Source organism: Ranitomeya imitator, chromosome 3, assembly GCF_032444005.1.
Source record: "Ranitomeya imitator isolate aRanImi1 chromosome 3, aRanImi1.pri, whole genome shotgun sequence".
NCBI classification, from domain to species: Eukaryota; Metazoa; Chordata; class Amphibia; order Anura; family Dendrobatidae; genus Ranitomeya; species Ranitomeya imitator.
Window position 1 is genome coordinate 112,195,307 of NC_091284.1, and position 21,151 is coordinate 112,216,457.

At 43.5% G+C, this 21,151-nt stretch overlaps 1 protein-coding gene across 2 annotated transcripts in view; it reads right to left on the minus strand.

The window, feature by feature from the left end:
- The window catches only part of SGSM2 (small G protein signaling modulator 2), a 464,929-nt gene that overhangs the window by 85,033 nt on the left and 358,745 nt on the right, over positions 1-21,151 (minus strand). For both annotated transcript variants that reach the window (XM_069761288.1, XM_069761289.1), the window contains exons 4-5: positions 5,436-5,597; positions 2,114-2,181 (exon numbers count right to left, since the gene is read on the minus strand). In XM_069761288.1, coding sequence (XP_069617389.1) covers positions 2,114-2,181; positions 5,436-5,597 — 230 coding nt within the window. The remainder of the gene's footprint in view (positions 1-2,113; positions 2,182-5,435; positions 5,598-21,151) is intronic.

Below are 21,151 nucleotides of genomic sequence, written 5' to 3' on the forward strand. Positions count from 1 at the left end.
GGCAAAGGAGCGCTGGTCAACCCCAGCCCCGAAGTGCAGTAGTGCCGGAAAGTGGACACATCTGGCTCCAGTAATCGCTCCATGGAGGAGCTGAAGAATAAATGTGATATTATTTTAGATGAGGTGGCTGTGGGAGGCGAGGGTTGTGTTTCTAATTTCTACAAGGGCACATTATGAGGCAATGGGCAATGAGGGACACTATGGGGCAATAGGGAAAACTATGGAGCAATTTGGGACATTATGGGGCAATGGAAAACAATATGGGGCAATTGGGGTGATTGTGAAAGGGGAACATTGCAGTGGAGGGGACTTTATGCAGAGAAGTAGTCGGGGAGATATTGAAAGGGGCTGTTTGGAGGGATAATTTGGAGAGGTCCAGTATGTGGGTGGAGATTATGGAGAGTGGGCAGTGTGGGAGATATTATAGAAAGGGGCAGTGTGTGGGGGATATTTTGTGTAGGAAGCACAGAGAGGGGCAATTATTTATTCAGGGGCGTAGCATGGGAGATACTTTTATTTTTAAGGGTACCATGTTGGGAAGTGATGCTGAAGATGGAGAAGTGGGAAGTCTGGAGAGACAAGCTCTGGGCATGAAATGTCAGCATGGCATCTGTGTTACATGGAGACAAAAGCGATGGGAATTACTCCAATCAAAGAAGATGCCACCTATAAGTTAACTGGATGTAAATGTTTATTTGTAACACTGACTAGTGTCTCATCAGTACTGTGATTCCTGTATGGTCTGAAGTCTGATGATGTAACAAAAACTCCCAGCATCTTCTTACCATTCGTACTGGGAATTGTAGGTTCATGCAATAAAATTCTACATGGGGCTGACCTGACATTACAATTGATCATTGTATTAAGTTTTGTGCTGTATACATGTATTGATTTTGGTTCTGATGCTGAGTTCATGTATTGATAGTGTTTCTGGTGCTGCATTCATGTACTGACGGTGGTTCTGGTGCAGTAGCCTTGTACTGACAGTGTCTCTGGCACTGCATTCATGTACTGATGGTGCTTCTGGTGCTGCATTTACTGTATGTACTGATAGTGAGTCTGGTGTCGCCCTCATGATGACGGTGGTTCTGATTTTACACACATGTAGCAACTCATAGCGTGCTTCATGACTGTGTTAAATGTTAAAAATCCTCAAAATGTTGAGATTTGAGATTATGAGGATTAGGTGACTTTCTGCTCCAAAAACTCAGTTTAAGTTAGTGTGTGTTGACATTGATTTTTTGAAGCAGAAACTCTCTAAATCCTCCTCAAATACCCATCATTCTGGTGATGTATTAATGTACTGATGGTGGTTTAGGTGCTGTATTCATGTAAATACCCCTTTAAAACATTTTACGGCCATTGGGATTGGTTCAGCATGGCAATGTAGCCCTTGGACCAAAAATGTTGTGCAACCCTACTGTACAGGCACATAAAAGAGGACTTGTCACCTGGTCAAAAGTAGACAGTGTTTGCTCTTATTTTATTTTACTTCTCCCTCAAAATATTTCTCTATTGCTCGAAATGTTAAGCTTGGTAGGCCCAGAGCAGTCTAAGAAAAAACAAAACACAACCTTTACTCATCTCCCGATCCATTGCTGCTACTCCAACTCTATTCTGTGTCCCCCGCCGGTCTCCAGGAATCAAAATCTGATGGGGGAGTTATGTACCACTGAGCTAATCAACGGACACTGATTGGCTGCAGCCTTCGCATTCCGTCTGAACAGTTTCTTCCTGTTAAAACAGTATTTGAAGGCTGCAGTTTACTATCGATTGCTGATTGACGTTAGTAGTCATGTGACACCCCCACATCCACCTGCTAGTACAAGAAGATGTTGCAGCTGATGGCTGGAGAACAGCGGGGGCACAGTATGGCATGTAAGGGAGAGGCGACATTGAGTATAAGGGGAATTTTTTCTTACACCATCCTGGTCCTATTAAACTTAACTTTTATAGTAGTGCAGAAGCCCTTTAACATTTTCTAAACAAAGACAACACAATAAACTACCTCCAAACCATGGAGATTCATTATTTCTACTTTATTCTTCTTTACATCTTTTAGGCTAAGCGTCAGAATCATTGCTATTTTACCATTTCAATTTTATTTCCTCACCTAGAAGGACAGCCAGGATAGAACCACAAACTGGATCAGACATTAGAGATTCTTTTTCGTAATATTTACTGCGGAAAGAAGAATGATAGACAATTATATTATTACTAATGGTTGTTACAACTGTATGTGGCTGACCAATCAGCTGTCCTGGATTAGAAAGAAAAGTGCCAATCTCATCTCTGTGCAGGTGTATATTATTGCATATGGCAAAAAAATCTGACTCAGGGAAATAAGGGAGAGCCGCCATCGAGCAGTGGCGCCATTCTCATATGTTAGGGTGCCAACCTCCACTGGTAGGTTGTCACAGAGTAGGCCAAGAGTAGGGATACATTTAGGATTTTTCTGGCTGTGTCAGATTTTTTTACTATATGCAATAATATACACGAGTGCGGGTTTTTTGGTGTGTTTTAGAGAATTTAAATAAAGCACTTTTTAAGGGTTTATATGTTCACCCTATAAATGAGCTGGGAAATTGATTCTCCAGGTCAGTATGATAAAGGAAAAACCAAACTTGCATGCATTTATTTTTATTTAATTGGCACAAAAAAAATCAGAGTATGCCACCATATTTCAAGATCCAAGTGTATTGCAGTATGTATAGTGTAAATCACAGTTTCCTATAAGGTCAGCCTCCGGATGGGCTTCACAGGGGAACCAAGATGTCAGTTGTCAGGTTCTTCAGCAGGTCCCCAGCTGCAATGTTAGCAGAAGAGTTCCATTCATTCGCATTTTTGGGAGCAGTTCGGAGTTGGAGCGCACATGCATCAGTGACTGCTCCATTTGAATGCTATTATCAGAGATTGACAGCAGCATCTAAATGGTTAACAGCAGAGTTTGGAGTTAAGCTCTGGTCGCTGCTGCTAGAGGCAGATACTGGCTATAGAACATAACCGGCATCCACCATTTGGAAAGATAGCTCAACTATGGCCACTGCTGTTAGAGGCAGTGCCAGCTTCGGAACACTGCCGGCATTTGCCAAATGTGGAGTAATCTCCATTCCTGAGCCAGCTCCACAAACCATAGCCCACTCCATGACGAATATACCCATCACAGGATGTTAAGGGATTAAAAATAACCATAGCATTATGCACAATGGTAATACATTTCTAAACTTGTCACTGTCTGAAAGTAGTGTGCCCTACCTGAGAAGTCAGAAGGATGTTCATAGTCTCATCAGGAAACATGCATTGCAAGATTGATTAATGGCTCACAAGCCAGCATACGTCATTAGTCATTACAAGCCAGCTCCAGCAGTATCCAACACATCCGCAGCACATGAAATAAGCTGTGCATGCTTCAGATTATGCAGGAACTGCCTTGCAATTACTGTAGAGCATCAATAAAACTGAAAAAGCAGTGGGACCACATAACTCCTCGACGACCATGATCACCTAAAGGACTCTTCATAGGTAACATATGCTACGTTTTCCTTTTATTTCCCCCTATGCTGAAGGGATATTTCTTTAGAAACCTATTGCGATCCTATATACTGTAATACCATGATTTTGCAGATGGAAAGGTACACATGAGAACAGATTCCCCTTTAAATAAAAGCTATAGTAATTCCATAATTTTCTAAAACTGACTAAAATTAAATAAAAAAATACATTATATATACATATATAAAAATTCTATTTAAATACTCATATATGAATCAGGGGCGGACATATCACCGATCCAGCCGGAGCCCCCTGAAGAAGTGTGGACGAAACGCGCGTCGGGGTTGAGGGTGTGGCACGGACCTTGCATCCTAACGGGTAGGCTATTTTCTTAGGGCTTCTCACCCATGTTTATTCTTACCCACAGACAATGTTGACTGCAATATTACTGTCTCTACTATTCAGTTCATCTGTTGCTATAGACACACAGACTATTTTTGGCATTCCAACCTGATTTTATGGTTTTAAACCCAGTTAAAGTATATTATCTTCTATTACAACCAAATCTGTTAAAAAATAAATAATTTACTGAAAAACATTCTCTTTTCAAAAGAGGATTAACATATAAATCCAGAAGTGAATAATTGTGAATAATTCCTGCTAAGCTACTTACGTGGATCTGACTGAACTGGTATTAGAGGAGAAGGAGCTGAAAATGAAAAACGGTTTTGGCGCCTGTTTCTTTTCATCGGAATCAATATTTAATTACAAAAGTAACTTCGTATGTTAAATAAATGAATACAGTGTATACCAAAATGCAAAAGGAGTATTTTTTTACTGTGCAGAAAGAAGCAGCTTCACTATAAAGCCATATTCCTATGCAGTGGAACAAGTGATTTACAATGGAGAAGACTCCGACTGTTATTTTATAACATTCTGATATGTTTTTCAAATGTTCCGAGTGCTGTGCGATTTTTTTCTCGCACCCATTGACTTCTATTGCGGGATGCGATCCAATTTCCGATTACATTCGCAGCATGCTGTGATTTTTTTCCAGTCCGATCGTGATCTGATCTGAGCTGGAAAAAAAATCACAGAAGGACACACAACGATATAATAACATTGGTCTGAATGCAATCCGATTTTTAATCGGATTGCATTAGTCCGATTTCAACGCAAGTGGGAATGAGCCCTTAGGAGGAGACGTTGGATATCTTTAGGCTGGATACCTAAATAGGACCACAATAAAGGTATGCCATTCAAATTTCATGGTGGAAAGCACTGGACGATGTAATTGGTTATTCTCCTACAGGGTTTCCATGTGCAAGATAGGCACTCCTAATGTATTTTATCATCTGGATGATATACAGTATTCCAGCAATTGTCATACATACTCATGTATTTAAAGGGAATCTGTGACAGTTTTTTGCTACCCCATCTGAAAGCAGCATGATGTAGGGGCAGAGACTCTGATTCCAGTGATGTTTCATTTACTTTACTGGGTACTGCAGTTTTGCTTAACAACTGTTTTATCTGCAGCAGATCTACCAGTTCTCTGAAACCTGAGCTCTGAAACACCTCTGATTGGCAGCTTTATGTGTACACTGTGCATAAACAGAAAGCAGATAATCAGAGGTGTGGGCAGGGGTATATAAAGCTCATGCAGGACTACCCGGCAGTGATAATCTCCTGCTGATAAAACAGTGAATTTATAAAAACTACACTAAGCAGCTCAGTAAGTGATACATCACTAGAATCAGGGTCTCTGTCTCTACATTATACTGTTCTCAGATTAGGAAGCAAAAACCTGCTTACAGATGTGCAATTTCCTTTTGATATTCCAATATTTTGTAACCTGTATTAAGTATTTGACATTTTTTTTATTTATTTGTATGTTACTTTAACACTACTGAGAAAACAAATGTAAGTCACTTAATCCTTACCTGCTGTTATCTACAATGTACTGTACAATTTTATCCAGCACTTTTTCGATCAGTGCAGTGCGGACCCATATGTGCTTAAGGGCCTGTGGGGTGAGGGTGACCGTCCTGCTCGCGGTTGAGCTTTGCCTTTTTAAGGAATCCTGGCCATTGGAGAAATTCTTCCTAGAAAGAAGAAGTGCAGAAGTGACATGTCAATGTCTCACATTGTGGATATCTTTATGGTTCACATCAAATTTACTATACATTAAAACTCAATTTTTATTTTTTGTTATAAAAAGTGTTGCCCGCTCCTTGGTTATTGATGACCTGTAGACCCAAGACCCTGCACCCCAACCAAACCGCTGCTTTCAGCTCTGTCAGTGGACGGATGTAAGCAGTAAGGCTACTTTCACACATCCGGTTTTCACCGTCAGGCTTAATCCGGCGGTGTGACGGATAGCCGGATCCGTCAAAAATAGTGAAAAACCTGATGCCACGGATCCGGTTTTCTGCCGGATCTGAGTTGCTGTTCTGACCAATTGGATGAGAGAGACCAGAATGCAAAATTCTAAAAATCGTGCATGCTCAGTTTCAAAACCGGAATCCGTAGGCTGATTCCTGCATTTGAAGGATCCGGCGCCACAGGCTTCCATTATAGGAAAAGCCGGATGGCGCCGGATCATGCGCTGTCCGGTTTTTTGCCGGACACAAAAAACGTTAATCTGTCCATTTTGTCCGGCCGCCAAACCGGCAATTTTTGCCGGATCTGGCAAAAAACGGACGAAACGTAAGGCAATCCGGCGCTAATACAAGTCTATGGGAAAAAAGGATCAGGCGGCATCATTCGCCGGATCCGTTTTTTACAAAATTCGCCGGATTGCGTCGGACAGCAAAAACCTGATGTGTGAAAGCAGCCTAAATGGAGCCGAAACCGAGCAGCTTTATGCACTGAGCAGTGGTCATTGCTGAGAACGCAGCTCCTTCATTCCAGAGTGAACAAAAGCAATGCAGTCCACTATGCACAACAAAATTTTTCACGCTGATGTACAAAATTTGCTTATTAGTCAATGCCCTTAATAAGGCTGACAAGCAGCAAATTTCCCTATCAAAGACACACATTGACTAAAGCTATTTTTTTAAGAAGTCAGTTGCCTATCAGAATGTTTTTGGAGTGTGGGAGGAAAGCAAAGCACTTAGAGAAAATCCATGCCAACAAGGGAAAAAAATCATAACATTCTCTGCAAATTTTAAATTTCTGGACTGAGCCACCAACAGAATGGCACATAATGGCCCCCATACCCATTACACTAATGTCAGCCGAACCCCCCGATATCGATGGATTAGGCTGACAGTCTTATTTGTATGGGGTCTCTGGTCATAATTAAGAACACAAGAACAGTGAACAAGTGTATGGGAGAATCGGCTATGATGGCATGGTTCGGCCAACAGCCACCCAATGTGTATGGCCAGCGTTACATTCCCTTTCTGCATCGGATCTTCTTCTTCCCTCTGGTTTATTACTGAGGCATCTTGGAACCATGAATGGGCTCATTCTTTTTTTAGCATCCTCTGCTGTCATATGGTATTGTACAAGGACTAGTTATTTGTGCCTAGGTCCCATTACCATGGCAGAACCATGGCCCACAGTCAGGCTGAGATCTCCCGATCCTCTCCTGAGCCAATAACTACCTAACAACGTAAACGTCTTTGCAGTTTTTTAACCAAAGCAAATTAGGACCCAACTTACAGTATATTACTGGTTACAACGCCTGGATCTCACATTTGTCATCCTGTAACGTGGCTTTAATGAGGAAATCCAAGAACTGGAGATCCATCCTATTTACGACTTAAGCGAAATCTATTATCATTATATTGTGATTAAATTCCAGGAGTTCTGACTGTGACATCTGATATCTTCCATTATTATCTAACACCACGCTATTACGGCACTTCCACTAATGGCAGGCTGTATTACAGAGCTACAGCCACAGTTTAATGAGAGTATGTGCTTTCTATAGTACTGTTTTATTGATATAATAGAACAATTGTCATAACTTAACATAAGATTCCATTAAGGAAAGAAAAATATTTTTCATTAGACTTTTTAGAGTCTGGTTTTCATCTTTCCCACCTGTATTTCAGAGCCTCTAATACTGCATGACGACTCCCATGTGATCATAATATTTGTTCTAAGCTAATGCAAGTTATGTCCAACTAATCTATTACCAATATAAACCACAAATGACCGCTCAACTTTATCATGGAAATTACACACCATTTTGTGTCTACAGCTTCTACGCATTTCCATGGTAAAGAAAAGATATACAAACCCTGCACAATATCATTCAGTAGTAATATTTCCCTGCATCTATATTACTTTTTCAATTAAACACTCAATTGCAAAACGTATACAATGAGAGTATAATTGCAGGGTCAGACTACACAGGGTTTGTTTGCAGTCTGTAACCATGGAGATGCATAAGTCTGTACAGGAAATGGAGTCACAAACCAATAACTAAATTTTAATGATGACATTTTCTAAACTGCTTCACTCATCATTTAGGATAAAATAAAAAAATTGGGTACTTTGCTTTTAAAGGGGTTGTACCGTAAATGCATGTTATCATCTACTACCGAAATGACACTCATTGCTCCCAAGAACAGGGCCTGGGAGTATCCCATCTAAATTAAGCGATGAACCCTTATGAGCACCACCGCTTCATTCACTCTGTATGAGACTGACATTATAGCCTTGTCCTGTAGACAATTCAGTGGTGCGAATGTAGGACCATCACTCTATTCAAAAGCAGCACTCCAGAAACCGGTTATTGAGATCAATGGGGGCCTCCTAGCAATCAGAAAGTTAACACCTACGACAGAATGTTAGGATCAGGTTTCTACCTGATCATTTAAAAAAAAAAAAAAAAAAAAACAGCGAACCCATAGACACATATTGGTTCACCATATAGAATCAGGGTGCAGGTACAAAGGTCTGTACCCATACGACACCTTTCCAAAGGTTGGTGCATGTTCAGATATCAAATAATAAGTGCTGGTACATATAAATTGTATGTGTAGCACCAGGCTCAAACTGGCCCGCAGGTGAATAGGTGTATTCCCCAATGGGCCCCTGTACAAGAGTGGGCCCCATACTCATCTACAGTGAGCAAAATAAGTATTTGATACACTGCCGATTCGGCAAGTTTTTCAACTTACAAAGAATGGAGAGATCTGTAATTTTTATCATAGGTACACTTCAATTGTGACAGAATCTTTAAAAAATCCAGAAAATCACATTGTAGGATTTTTACATAATTAATTTGCAGCTTATTGCATGAAATAAGTATTTGATCACCTACCAACTAGCAAGAATTCTGGCTCTCACAGACCTGTTAGGGTATGTGTCCACCTTCAGGATGGCCGGCGGTTTAGTCGGAGCGGCAAACCGGCTCTGTGCTAAGCTCCGCCCCCTTCCTGGGGCACGATGATGCCGGATGTGTTCATAGCACACATTCGGGATCATCGCACCCCATGCATAGGGCCCTGTGTTATACCTTGTGGCAACGCAGTGTCGCCTCAAGGTATACGGACATGCTGCGATCTGTCACCGCTGTGCTCTGCTTTATGGCCGGCGCTGACAGTCAGTGCGGGAAGCTGACGGCGGGGGACGTGACAGACATCGGTATGTGAGTATGTAGTGTTTTTTTTTTTTTTTTACTTTTACAATGGTAACCAGGGTAAATATCGGGTTACTAAGCGCGGCCCTGCACTTAGTAACCCGATGTTTACCCTGGTTACCCAGGGACTTCGGCATCGTTGAAGACAGTTTCAACGATGCCGAAGTCGTTCCCCTGATCGTTGGTCGCTGGAGAGAGCTGTCTGTGTGACAGCTCCCCAGCGACCACACAACGACTTACCAACGATCACAGACAGGTCGTATCGCTGGTCATGATCATTGGTAAGTCGTTTAGTGTAACGGTACCTTAAGAGCATTGAAGATGGGTTGTCGCTGGGTCTTCCAGCATGACAATGACCTGAAACACACAGCCAGGACAACTAAAAAGTGGCTTCTTAAGAAGTATTTCAGGATCCTGTAGTGGCCTAGCCAGTCTCCACTCCTGAACCCAATAGAAAATCTTTGGAGGGAGCTCAAACTCAATGTTGTCCAGCAACAGCCCCAAAACCTGAAAGATCTGGAGAAGATCTGTATGGAGGAGTGGGCCAAAATCCCTGCTGCACTGTTTGTAAACTTGGTAATGAACTACAGGAAATGTCTGACCTCTGTAATTGCAAACAAAGGTTTCTTCGCTAAATATTAAGTTCTGTTTTTTCTATTGTATCAAATACTTATTTCACACAATAATATGCAAATTAGTAAGGTAAAAATCATACAATGTGATTTTGTGGATTTTTACCTGTGATAAAAATTACAGACCTCTCGATTCTTTGTAGTTGGTGAAATGTACAAAATTGTCAGTGTACCAAATACTTATTTTCCCCACTGTACCTGAACAGCAGTTGGTAAAATACACTTGATTCACTATGTGAAAACAATGGCAGTACCTCATCATTCATTGTATGTAATATTTGCATGTAGCTGGTCAGTGGGCCTCAGATTCAGTGTTACTGGTGGGCCCTTGGCGCCTCAGTATGACACTGACTAGCAGACAGATGAGGGCTCGCTCACACTGGTGAGTAGCCAGTGTGTAACTTGGACAGCATTCGCTCCAATGTCATACTATGGAGCCGTGCTGACTGCTCCATAGTATGCTGCATGCTGCGATTGGCAGCGTGAATCGGACTACGCGCAGCCATACAAGTCTATGGGTGCGTGCAAAACATTGGACTGTCCAATATACGCCGACTTACACAATGGAGAAGATGTAGAAATTACGTTTTCCATTTTCTCCGCACCTGTGATCCGATTCTCGAATTCAGAGAATCTGATCACAGTAAAATGACATGCGGATCACACTTGCAGCAGTTTGAGCTGAGAGCCAAGGGTCACTTGAAGATTGCATCTGACTGTCTCGCATTACAGAATCATCAGATACTATACAGTAGTGTGAGGTTTCGGTGATTACTTTGTATCTTCGTTCATACTGCACCTACACACCCAAATGATACACCACTTGAAAGGTAAACTTGCCCCCTTCAGCAAGAAAATAGCCAAACAAACCACACATCTACGATGTGATCACAAAATACAGTTTAAACATTAATTTTCATAAACCTGCAGTAAGGAAAAATGACCTGCAGGTGGCATCACACTACCCCAAAGCACACTACCACAAAGTTGTTTACAGACATAACAAACAAATTCAAACAGATTGCACACTTCATGGAAAGGTGAGTCACATATGCAACCACATTTCAAAACATGCATTGCCTATTGTACATTTCAAGCTGCATTTGGAGCGCAGACCTGACATTGGTTGGGGTTGGAATTACTTTGCGGAATGACTAGGAAGAGGCGTATAAAAAGCAGGCTTCGAGGCAGGTCAACACAAACGAGAAGTCCCAGAAATCTTCATACACCATCTCAGCGAACATCAAACAGGCTACAACCTCATGAACATAGGCAACAAAGACTTGAAAACCATAGACAGGCTCAACAGAAGCACAGACAACAGATAGTGAATCAGCGTCGAACACTACTGCAAGAGCACTGAATTGATTTAGTTCCACCTGATTACTTCCTGCGTCTACAACAAGACATCTGTGCAAGGAGGTGCCAACATTCACTTCCAAAGACATACTGTTGTGCTCGCTTATTACTTCCAATGAAGTTAAATCCCAGAGTGTTGGGAGTATGGATAAAGTATGTCCACATTGTTCAGAAAAGCTCTATTTAGGTGAAGTCGGTCGTGTGCGTGACCAATCTGCTTCCATCTGTTGCCACAAGGGAAAGGTTCAATTACTTGCCATTACTGTTTGTAATGAACTTCAGACACTTATTGAAAAGAATGATCACGTAGCTCAAAACTATTTGCAAAATATACGGCAATTTAATAATGTTTTGGCTTTTGCTTCAGTTCAAGTGAACTCTGTCAATATTCCTGGCAGGGGGCCAGGTTTATCACATGGTGGGAAGTTTACAACCACCTGAACGGGTTAACCCAACTTACGTAGGCCTTTCCATTCTTGATTTTGACGCTGCACTGCAGCATCGTATTGACAATCCAGCCAATAGAAAATGTCGACAAGATTTAATGGATAAATTGCAAACAATGCTAACAAACCATAACCCTTATTTACAGATGTTCAAGTTTATCAAAGATGTCTCACACGATGCTTCTCATACTAAAACCAGTATTCTCACACGGCCAGTTGTACGTAAGCGATACTTACAATAAAAAAATTAATCAGACTGACATTATCACCCCCAATGTTGAGGTTTTATAACAGCGATATTTTATTTTGCTATGACATTTTTTGGCCTCTACTTATCAAACCAATTTTTTGTATTAACAATCTGCATATATAAATACCTGTCTGTGTTCATCATGTCATTAAATACATTTACATTTGACCAGCTTGCTTTTTCGGAAACTGCCTGCCTCCCGACGACCAATGTGCGAAAATTTTGCATGAGCCAACTCGTACTGTACAAATTACCGTACTTCTATTAAATGCTTGGTGTCTTTTGAAAGCCCGAAGAAGCTCAACAGCTTGAACATATGAACAAGTCCTTTTTACATGGAAATGAATATGTTAATTGTTTTAAGCATATTTTTTAGTGTTTCTTTTTTTTTTCAGGAATTTCAAGAGAAAAAAAACAGTGGAGAAAGACACAGTGTGAAAAAAATCTTAAGGAAAAAAGTGTGATTCCCAAGGCCTGTTCTGCTTGAAAAATAGAAATATTTGACTACCGAAAAATGACAGTGTGAACACATCCTTAAAGTTTGATATAATCAGGCTAAGGCTCAGCTCCTGTTTCAAAATCAAAGGGTGTAGGTCAGTTCTGGGTACAGACACAGAGTCAGAATACAGCAGACCGGATCCATAAACAGAGCAAAGCAGCTAACTAGTGCAGAGTAGCAAATATCCACCCATGACAGGCCCTAAGGTTAGCATATAGATATCTAGGTATAGGGAAGAACAACTTATTTTAAATGGGTGACTATCCATTTCACAGTCATGTCTAGAATCCAAATCACATACATACAGTATACAAACTGTAGGGATTTCACCCTCTTTTGTAACCGATAGTGGTCACACCGGCAATGCGGGATAGTCCAAACATGTAAAGTTTTACTGCTTTCATAAAACTCCAGTGGTTACAAAACACAATAGTCTCTTCTGGGCACAAAGGTATAACGTAAAAAGTAGACAGTTCATGCTCCAGGAGGCAACAAATACCACTCATACCACCCATTCAGATTATAGTCCTCTCCCTCTTAGGTTCTGGCAGCCTAGAGGTCTTTTTTCCTCCCACACACAAACAGCTCTATTACAGATCAGCTGCCTTAAATAGGACCCGGAAAGTCTGAACTGGAGATATGGGAGCAATCATTCCCAACCAAGCTCTTCTGGTCACTCCTAAAACTCGGACCCAAAATCCAGTCTCAGCAACCTGTTGTTGCTGGAGCCTTCATCTCTGGGACTTACATAACTGAGGCTAGCCACTTCGGTGACACACTATCTCCCATTCAGGACTTTACCACCGTCTCTCCTAAAATACATACATACAGTATATACTTGGAACGCTGATTTGGATTCCACTGGATTTTCACCCATTTAAGACACAAACTTGTTTTTCTCTTACATCTGTCTAAATCCCCCAATTAGATAGTCCCAACAGTTCTTAATACAGGAGCAGCCTTCTCTTTTCATGATTTAAATGTATAATTAGGGGACGTTATTCCAAATTTCAAGAAATATCATAAAGTCTTAAAGGAAATGCAAATATGAATTGATAATCATTTATGGTTGCTGCGGAGTGACCACTATACCCAACTTTCTTGAAGATTGATTTCTAAACTAATAAGGCATTTCTTCCAAACTACACATTCATTTATTTCAATCTCTCCTCATACCAGACAGGAAGTATATTAGCAGTGTCTAGCCACAATTAGAAAGTGAGCATTAATCTAAAAATAAATTCCCCGGGTTCAACATTTCTTGCATAGATATGTCATATGCCAGTGGCTAATGGAATAGAACAATTATGTTGGAGTGTCCAGTTAAGTTTTAATAGCTAAACTGAAACTTTGACTATTCAGTAGAAAGTAAAGTCAAGGGTAGACTCGGGTACCGGGTACATTGAACACAGAGCAGTGCCACTTTTGTTAAAGCCGATGTAATACCACTGGGTTATTTTTAATGGAGCATTTGCTCCTTGATACTTTGAAAATGATATAACATTATATAAAACTCTCAGTTATGTATACTATTAATTATGCATCAAGAAAGGCATAATGTTATCTACTGTAGGGTCTTACTACGGCATATTAGGGTAAGATAATCTATGTTCCTAAGGTTATATTGCAGCTATCTGCAGATCGCTTCTGGTCGTACCTACAAAGCCACTTGTGGATCCTAATCTTTGGAGACATTTGATTCAGTAATCAGTGATATCTGACACTATGGCCCCCCGATTCATTAAAGTTAAATTTTTCCAAAATTCTGGTGTAAAGTGCTCTGAAAAGTCACAAAATTTGGTGCAACTCTGAGCTGCACAAAAATGTTGAGACTTTTGATGTTTTCATGCCAGTGTCTAGGGTATGTAAGACTCATGCTGGTGTGGTAGTTGGAGGCAGGTATATCTTGCCCAGGTGTTTGTCCTATGTGAATTAGGCCACTCAGTATCTTCAGGGTGCTAATGGGTTAATGATTGCAAGAATAAAAGATGACCAGCTGGGAGTTTCCAGTGTCTGCCTGGGGCACACAGATTGCCTGCCTGTGTGAGACAAACGTGAGTGAAGAGCTCTGCTCAAGATCTGTGTGATGTTAGCTGGGTGGGAGAAGCCCCCCCAGTTGTTGAGATAGCAACGTATTTGTTTAGTTAGTGCCGGACAGGCTAGGATTTATTTTTATGTTTTGTTTTGTTCATGTTGCTTTCACGTTAATAAATCTGACCTGAGGTCAGCCTGCTCAGAAATCTGCTGTACGCCTCAGATTCAATGCACAAACCACGTGACCTTTGACCCCAGCAAAGGCGATCCCAGAGTGTTTTGTCACATTGTGGTGGAGAACGCGGGCATACCGTGGCACAGGCGACAGCATGGAAGACGTGGTGAAAGCCTTAGTACAGTCCACTGCTGTACAGCAGCAGGCCACTGCCGCACAGCACTAAGCTAATCGCTTGATGGCCGCACAGCTGAAGGAGTTAGTGGACATGACGGTTGCAGACCGCCAACTTCTCCAACAGGTGGCGCAGCGCCTGGTGAGCATGCCTGACGCTGACCCGGAAGCAGAGTCCAGAAGGATCCATGTGAGTCGATACTGGCAAAAGCTGACTGCAGAAGATGACGTCGAGGCATACCTGACAACGTTTGAGCGGACGGCATTGAGAGAGAAGTGGCCGAAGGCACGGTGGGCCGATTTGATCGCCCCGTTTCTCTCGAGGCCCAAAAAGCCTACCATGATTTGGACCCCGAGGTCGCTCAGGACTTTGAGAAACTGAAAGCTGAGATCTTGGCCCGGCTGGGTGTGACGACGGCTGTCCGGGCACAGAGGGTACATCAGTGGACATACCAGCAAGATAAACCGGCGCGGTCTCAGATGTTCGACCTGATCTACTTGACAAAGAAATGGCTGCAACCCGAGGTACTGACAATACCCGAAATAATCCAGCGGGTTGTCCTGGACAAGTACCTGAGAGTACTACCCCCAGCGCTGAAAAGGTGGGTAAGCCAAGGAAATCCCACGACAGCGGATCAACTTGTGGAGTTGGTCGAGCGTTATTCCGTGGCAGAAGGACTTCCCGACGACACCGCCAACCCCCGGTCTGTGCCTCCTCCTCGTGGAACCGGTAAGACTGTTCCAGGGACTACGGGTGAAGGATAATCGCTTAAAACTGTGGGGGAGGAGTCCGGGACTGCTCGCACTCCAAGACCAAGAGTATTGGACGGTGGTCTCAGTAGGGGACCTGTTAGGTGTTTCCGCTGCCATGAGAAGGGTCATGTTTCTGCGAACTGTCCTGTTACCGCTGAACCCATGCAGTGCGACGTTATAGACTCTAGGAAGGTTACATAGCTAGTGAGTGTGAATGTGGGTCAAAATGATACAGTGAAACACCTGTGTGAATTATCTGTTGATGGGAAAAATCTTGTGGCATTACTAGACTCTGGAAGTGTGGTGACTCTGGTGAAAGCTAGTCTGGTGGCACTTCCGTCTGGTCCGTCTGACAAGTTTTCTGTGACGTGTGTGCATGGTGACACCCGCTCGTACTTAACAGCGGTCGTATGGATTTCCACTCGCTATGGGTCAGTGCAGCACAAAGTGGGACTCGTTCCCGCATTGTTACAGGATGTAATCCTGGGCAGGGATTTTCCCTATTTCTGGCAGTTGTAGGAGAATCAGTTGCTCCTTCACGGTAGCTGTACCCGTGAATCTTCTCCCATGCCATCTGGAGGTCCCGAGTCCCTAGAGGAGACCCCACAGGAAGATGTTGCTGGGGAGGGTAGTGAATCTAACCTTCAGTACCCCTTCTCCGTCATGGCGGGGGAAACGGAGGAAACTGAGGAACCTCAGCGAGAGGCGGAGGCAGACAGCCATCCGGCACCCTGCCTGCCAGATTTGGGAGTCCAGGTGGATGACTTCCACAGCGAGCAAATGAAAGATCCTACCCTGACTCCGGCTAGGAAAAATGTAAAAATGATAGATGGGGTACCCGTAGAACCTGACACTAGGCTAGCGTACCCGTATATGGTTCTTGAAAATGATTTGCTCTACCAGGTAGAAAAAAAAGGGGAAGACACAGTGCAACGGTTAGTGGTACCCAAACCTTATCGGCGGAAGGTACTGGATTTGGCCCACGGACATATAATGGGGGGACATCTGGGGGTACAGAAAACCACAGAAAGGATATCGCATTGTTTTGTGTGGCCTGGAATACATTATGATGTGCGTAACTATTGTGAGTCCTGTCCAGAGTGCCAAATCGCGGCCCCTAAATCTCAGTTCCGTAGCCCTTTGGTACCCCTTCCTATCATCGGGGTCCCTTTTGAGAGAATTGGGATGGATTTGGTTGGGCCCCTTCCCCGATCCGCACGTGGGCACCAACATATCCTCGTCATTGTGGACTATGCCACTCGTTACCCGGAAGCCGTCCCTTTGCGTAACACAGCTACCAAGACGATCGCCAAGGAATTGGTACAAGTGTTTAGTCGGGTGGGAATTCCAAAACAGATACTCACCGACCAGGGGACTCCCTTTATGTCGAGGGTAATGAAGGAGCTCTGCAGGCTCTTACAAATAGACCCGTTGCGTACGTCTGTCTATCACCCTCAAACAGATGGCCTGGTTGAGCGCTTCAACAAAACCTTAAAACAGATGCTCCGGAAGGCGATAGACAAAGATGGGAAGAACTGGGATTACTTGTTACCCTATTTGCTGTTTGCCATTAGGGAAGTTCCCCAGTCTTCCACAGGGTTTTCGCCTTTCGAACTGTTGTACGCCCGTCGTCCCCGGGGACTGCTGGACGTCGCAAAAGAAACCTGGGAAGGTCAAGTCACTCCCTTTAAAACGGTGATCGACCATGTAACACAAATGCAGGATCGTATTGCCGCTGTCATGCCCATTGTTAGGGACCATATGTTACAGGCCCAGGGAGCCCAGAGGCAAAGTTATGATAGAGGCGTTAAGGTCCGTACATTTGCACCCGGCGATAGGGTGTTGGTCCTAATCCCTACGGTGGATAGTAAATTCCTGGCGAAATGGCAGGGCCCATTTGAGGTCCGAGAAAGAGTTGGTGAAGTGAACTATAAAGTGTACCAGCCGGGTAAGAGAAAACCGGAACAGATTTATCATGTGAATCTGATAAAATCCTGGAAAGACCGCTCTGCCCTAACGGCGGATCTGCCCCGTCCGGTTTGTTCACCTACTGTACTGGAGGTGCAGGTTGCCGAGACTCTCTCAGAACGACAAAAATCTGAGGTTAAGCAATTTTTGTTACAGAACCGACAGTTTTTCTCCGAAAAACCTGGCCGGACTAAGTTGGTGAAACATGAGATTGTCACAGAGCCTGGCGTCACTGTTCATGTGAAGCCCTACCGGATTCCGGAAGCCCGCCGTGAAGCCGTCTCCCGGGAAGTGATGGCAATGTTGGACTTAGGAGTCATTGAGGAGTCGCACAGCGCCTGGTCCAGTCCAATTGTGTTGATACCTAAACCGGATGGCTCCATCCGGTTTTGCAATGACTTTAGGAAACTGAATGCAGTTTCTAAATTTCATGCGTACCCTATGCCCCGGGTCGATGAGTTGATCGACCGGCTTGGTAAAGCCCGATACATTACGACCCTGGATTTAACAAAGGGGTACTGGCAGATTCCTCTGGCCGAGGCGGCCAGAGAGAAGACGGCATTTGCTACACCGGAAGGTCTGTTCCAGTATGTCTATATGCCGTTTGGACTTCACGGAGCTCCCGCAACGTTCCAGAGATTGATGGATCGAGTCTTGAGGCCTCACAGACAGTACGCTTCTGCCTACCTGGATGACATCGTAATTTACAGCATGGACTGGGAAACTCATCTCCAGAAGGTACAAGCGGTGATTGATGACCTGCGAGATGCAGGTTTAACGGCAAACCCCAAGAAATGCCACATCGGGCTTGAAGAAGCCCGATACTTGGGCTACGTGATTGGCCGAGGAGTGGTTAAACCCCAGATCGACAAAATACAGGCAATTCAGGGCTGGCCACAACCAGTGAACAAAAAACAAGTACAGGCTTTCCTGGGGATTGCCGGCTATTATCACCGGTTCATACCCAATTTTGCAGCCATGGCTACTCCCTTGACGGATCTTACCAAGGGGAAGGGTTCCATCATGGTAAAATGGACCTCAGCTGCTGAGGAGGCCTTCCACAGCCTGAAACGGGCTTTGTACTCTCAGCCCGTACTAGTGACTCCTGATTTCAGCAGCGAGTTTGTGGTACAAACTGATGCCTCTGATACTGGTATCGGAGCTGTACTTTCCCAGGTGAGGGACGGAGTCGAACACCTGGTCCTCTATCTCAGTCGGAAACTGAATGTACATGAGCAGAGGTATGCGGTGGTTGAAAAAGAGTGCCTAGCCATTAAATGGGCTCTCGACTCCCTCAAGTATTACCTGGCCAGTAGGAAGTTTAGGCTGGTCACAGACCATGCCCCTCTCAAGTGGATGCACCTCCACAAAGACCGTAATAGTCGGGTAACCCGGTGGTTTCTTGCCCTGCAGGCGTACTCTTTTACGGTGGAGCACCGACCTGGGGTGCAGATGGGGAACGCCGATGCCCTATCCCGAGTGCACTGTTTCAAAAGTGTTCTTGCTCGACCGGAGTGGTCTGAGCAAGGGGGGGGGATATGTAAGACTCATGCTGGTGTGGTAGTTGGAGGCAGGTATATCTCGCCCAGGTGTTTGTCCTATGTGAATTAGGCCACTCAGTATCTTCAGGGTGCTAATCGGTTAATGATTGCAGGAATAAAAGATGACCAGCTGGGAGTTTCCAGTGTCTGCCTGGGACACACAGATTGCCTGCCTGTGTGAGACAAACGTGAGTGAAGAGCTCTGCTCAAGATCTGTGTGATGTTAGCTGGGTGGGAGAAGCCCCCCCCAGTTGTTGAGATAGCAACGTATTTGTTTAGTTAGTGCCGGACAGGCTAGGATTTATTTTTATGTTTTGTTTTGTTCATGTTGCTTTCACGTTAATAAATCTGACCTGAGGTCAGCCTGCTCAGAAATCTGCTGTACGCCTCAGATTCAATGCACAAACCACGTGACCTTTGACCCCAGCAAAGGTGATCCCAGAGTGTTTTGTCACAGGTATGACAGGGAAGCGACAGGGGTGTGACTTCACAGTTCGTCATGACAAGCTTTGGCATTCCTTACACCAGAAAATAAGATTTCTGACGTGGTGCATTGAGGTGCGTGCCACTTGCCAGATGCTCTTGATTCGTGATTTGTGGCTCCACCATGTTCCCTCGTCGAGATCGGCAAGAAAGTAGGTGCTCTTGATGAACTGGGGCATATGACAATTACAGCCAGTTATATTTGTCTCTGAATATAACTGTGGACCATAGCTAGAAAGGAGACTAGTCTGGCACCACCCCAGCACTTGCTTTTCCCAGCAGCGATCTAGGTGACTGACAGTTCACTTTTGGCAGTGCTGTGAGTAGTCAGCTGGAGGCGAAGCCAGAGTAATTTATTCTGGTAATGTCCCTCCACTCAAGACAAGACTCTACACAGCCCAGTTACACCGCTAGGCCACAGAATGGTCAAAAATGTGTCATATGAGTGCAGCTAAATATAAAAATACTGGATATGATTACAGGGTTGTATTTACACTGCTCTTGGGGGCCCTCACCAGATTGATTTGTTACTCAATTTCCCCAGGAAAGAATGGATGAGCAGAAGGTAATCTATATATTCTAGAAAAAATGGATTTAGGTTCACTTCACACACCCTTTTCTTCTGGTGTTAGGTACTTCCAGAAAATGGAATGAAATATGTATCGCAATTCTTACGATTCTTTTTAATAAGCATTTTTTGTGATTCAGTTTTCTGCATACACGTTTTACATTTTTGACATTTTTACTTTGTAGTGAAATCTACAGCAAAAAAAGCCTGAAAAAAGTCACTCTCAGCTAGCTTCATTAAAAAAATTTAATTGGGGCAAAAACAGATAAAATGCTTTTACAATGTCCATTATTTTTTTACACTAACATGTAACATCACGACATTTTTTTTGCAAGAAAAATGGCAGCAAAATTGTCTGCACAAACAACACAAAAAATGTTTGTTTTTGGCAAAAATCTGTGTGAATCCAGGCTGAAACAGCTGTCTATTGTGTGTTGACAATTTTGGCAGCTTTCAATCACTTTACAATGGACACGTCCATAAACAATCACCTTGTAATAACAAGATAAGCAGAAAGTACAACATTCACCAGCTCCTGCAGTTTGACTGAAGATTAGTGATAAGCGAGTGTGCTCGGCACTGCTCGTTGCTCTATCGAGCATTAGGGTGCTCGGGCACGTACGTTACTCAGCTGAGTATTGTGGGCGCTCGAGCGCAATGCTCGATTCCCAGTCCCGCATGTTTTGTAGCTGTAAGACATCCAATCAACATGCGGGGATTGCCTGACATACACAGTAATGCAGTCATCATGTTGGCTACTCGCATTACTGCGATTGGCCAGCCACATCGCGTCATCGGGTCTATCTAAGATTCGGGGACCCAATGCTTGGCCCTCTGACCTCTGAAATCAGTGAATAAAATGAATATTCACTGCTTTCACCACCCATCTCTGGGCACTGAGAAATTGGCTGGGGAAGCAGTGAATTTTCATTAAGCATTTACATCTGCTTAACTGGCAGCTGAGTTATTTAAAAATAAATAAACACACACAAAGTCCTTTATTTAAAAAAACACCGACAATTCCCATAATTAACTTATTTATTAGAAGTAAAGGTCCCGTGCAGGTCTGACGTAGTCCACCACAATCATCGGTAAGACATCCGCAGCATATAAAGCCTCATTCACAGAACGAAGCTTGATATGCTGTAGCAGCCGCTGCAGGTTCTCACGCTGAGGGT